This window comes from Sphaeroforma arctica (assembly GCF_001186125.1).
Source record: "Sphaeroforma arctica JP610 unplaced genomic scaffold supercont1.5662, whole genome shotgun sequence".
In the NCBI taxonomy this organism is placed as follows: domain Eukaryota; class Ichthyosporea; order Ichthyophonida; genus Sphaeroforma; species Sphaeroforma arctica.
This window is the reverse complement of record NW_014034896.1, coordinates 1-1,894: the sequence shown is the minus strand read 5'-3', so window position 1 is coordinate 1,894 and position 1,894 is coordinate 1. Positions and strand designations below refer to the sequence as shown.

At 39.5% G+C, this 1,894-nt stretch overlaps 1 protein-coding gene across 1 annotated transcript; it reads right to left on the bottom strand.

The window, feature by feature from the left end:
• Nucleotides 1-929: 929 nt before the first annotated feature.
• SARC_15130 (hypothetical protein) lies at nucleotides 930-1,116 on the bottom strand (the record flags this gene model as incomplete). Its single annotated transcript, XM_014290744.1, has 1 exon — nucleotides 930-1,116. A coding segment is annotated over one exon (187 nt), but the record flags the coding sequence as incomplete, so codon positions are not given.
• Between the last annotated feature and the right edge of the window lie 778 nt (nucleotides 1,117-1,894).

Genomic DNA, 1,894 nt, shown 5'->3' with positions numbered 1-1,894 from the left:
ATATATCTATCTATCTATCTATCTATCTATCAGTCAATCAATCAATCTATCTATCTATCTATCTATCTATTTATTATCAATATATATATATATATATATATATATATATATATATGTGTGTGTGTGTGTGTTTGTGTGTATTTACATGGTTGATAGTCCTGACGCATTCAAGTGAAATATAAACACAATGAGTTATTGCAATGAATTTCACACTTACCAGTTTTGGATTCTTTGATCTTCTTGATGCGTTTTTGCTCAGACCCATCGGATGAGCGCTTTCCTGCGCGCAAGTGCATGCAAGAACAATCGACCAGAAGTTTGATATAATCCCATTCCTTTTTAGGTTCGTACTAAGTGTTTCTGTGTGAATGTGTACTACATTATACAATCTCACATATCAGACCATTGCACATACATATGCATTTATGTATGTATCATTCATGTGATCAGCTTACACCAATGAATCACATGTCAGAGAAATTACGTTGCAACACATCAAACCGTTTCATTTAGCGTACTCGAAAGATATCACCCTATCTCGGAATACGTACAATTGAACTTGAGGCTGGCTCCGAACGTGTACTGGACATAATAAAATTGGTTAGAACGGGTCAGGGAGCAATTGAACCCATCTTAGGACATGTACTGGATGAACTAAATCTCTCTCAGGGTAAGTACTGATGTAATCGAATTCATTTTTGAATACGTACCGAATGTATTGAATCTCTCTCAGTGTAAGTACTGGTGAAATTAAATTCGTCTCAGAAAACCTACTGGATGTACTGAATCTCTCTCAGGAGAAGTGCTAAAAAAAAATTGACCAGAATAAACAAGGAACAAGTCAGAGCCACTTCGAAGTACGTCATGAACTTCATACACCTACAAACCCTACCACACGCCCATAAACCCTACCCCTGCATAACACATACTTGACATATTGGTTGCCGCAGGAGTGCTGACTACTGCCGCGCTCTCGGAGATGGCGGCTGAGGCCATCTCCTTCTGAGCAATGCGGTCCTTTTCTCGTTTAAGTTTGACCTGAATGCGTTTCATCTCGGGTACCACAAATTCCTCCTCTAATACTTCATACTCCGTGCGCTTGAACAACACTTGCAGCTATATATAGAAATGTACAGAAAAGTGTGAGGGATTAAGGAGCACAGTGTTATCTTTTTGTGCGTGTATGTGTATATTTACTGTTACGCTTGTCCTGGCATATTGCATGTCTGACGTGATCAATGCATATGTATTCCAGATACCATCAAATACGCCTAGAGAAGGATTGCGTTCTGGACATAGTTACTTATATCTGCATGTATGTATATGTCAATCATGTACATCTATCAAGGAATGTGCACTCCAAAATACTGAGTTTAAATACTGCCAACGCCTCGCCGTTATGTACATGTGATAAGGCAAGTGACACGCAGTACTCACCTGGCTCTTGCGTTCTAGCTCATACTTGGCGTTGTATGGTAGGGATCCCACCGCCGCTTCGATGTCTTTCTCTGCTCGTGCAGCAGCCAACACAGCACAAATCCTGCCAAGCAACCACACAAGGATAGACGTTACTGGGGGTACCTACCAATATAAACCCACGTTGCTTTGTGATCTGATGACTCACCGTAAAGGTCAGGCAAATACATAATGACGCCCTAGTTTGATATACCACTGGCTTAACCCGTACTATACAGGGTTAGAATAGGGATGAAGTGGTATAGGGGTAGAGTGTGCAGGTAATGGAGAAGAGTACCAGGGCTTAATAGAAAGGTCAGAATATATGGCTTAGCGTGTGAAACAAAAAAAAAACGTCAGCAATAAGGAACAACACTATTTGATCATACACCCATATATCCATATATATATGTATAATATATATATATATATATATATA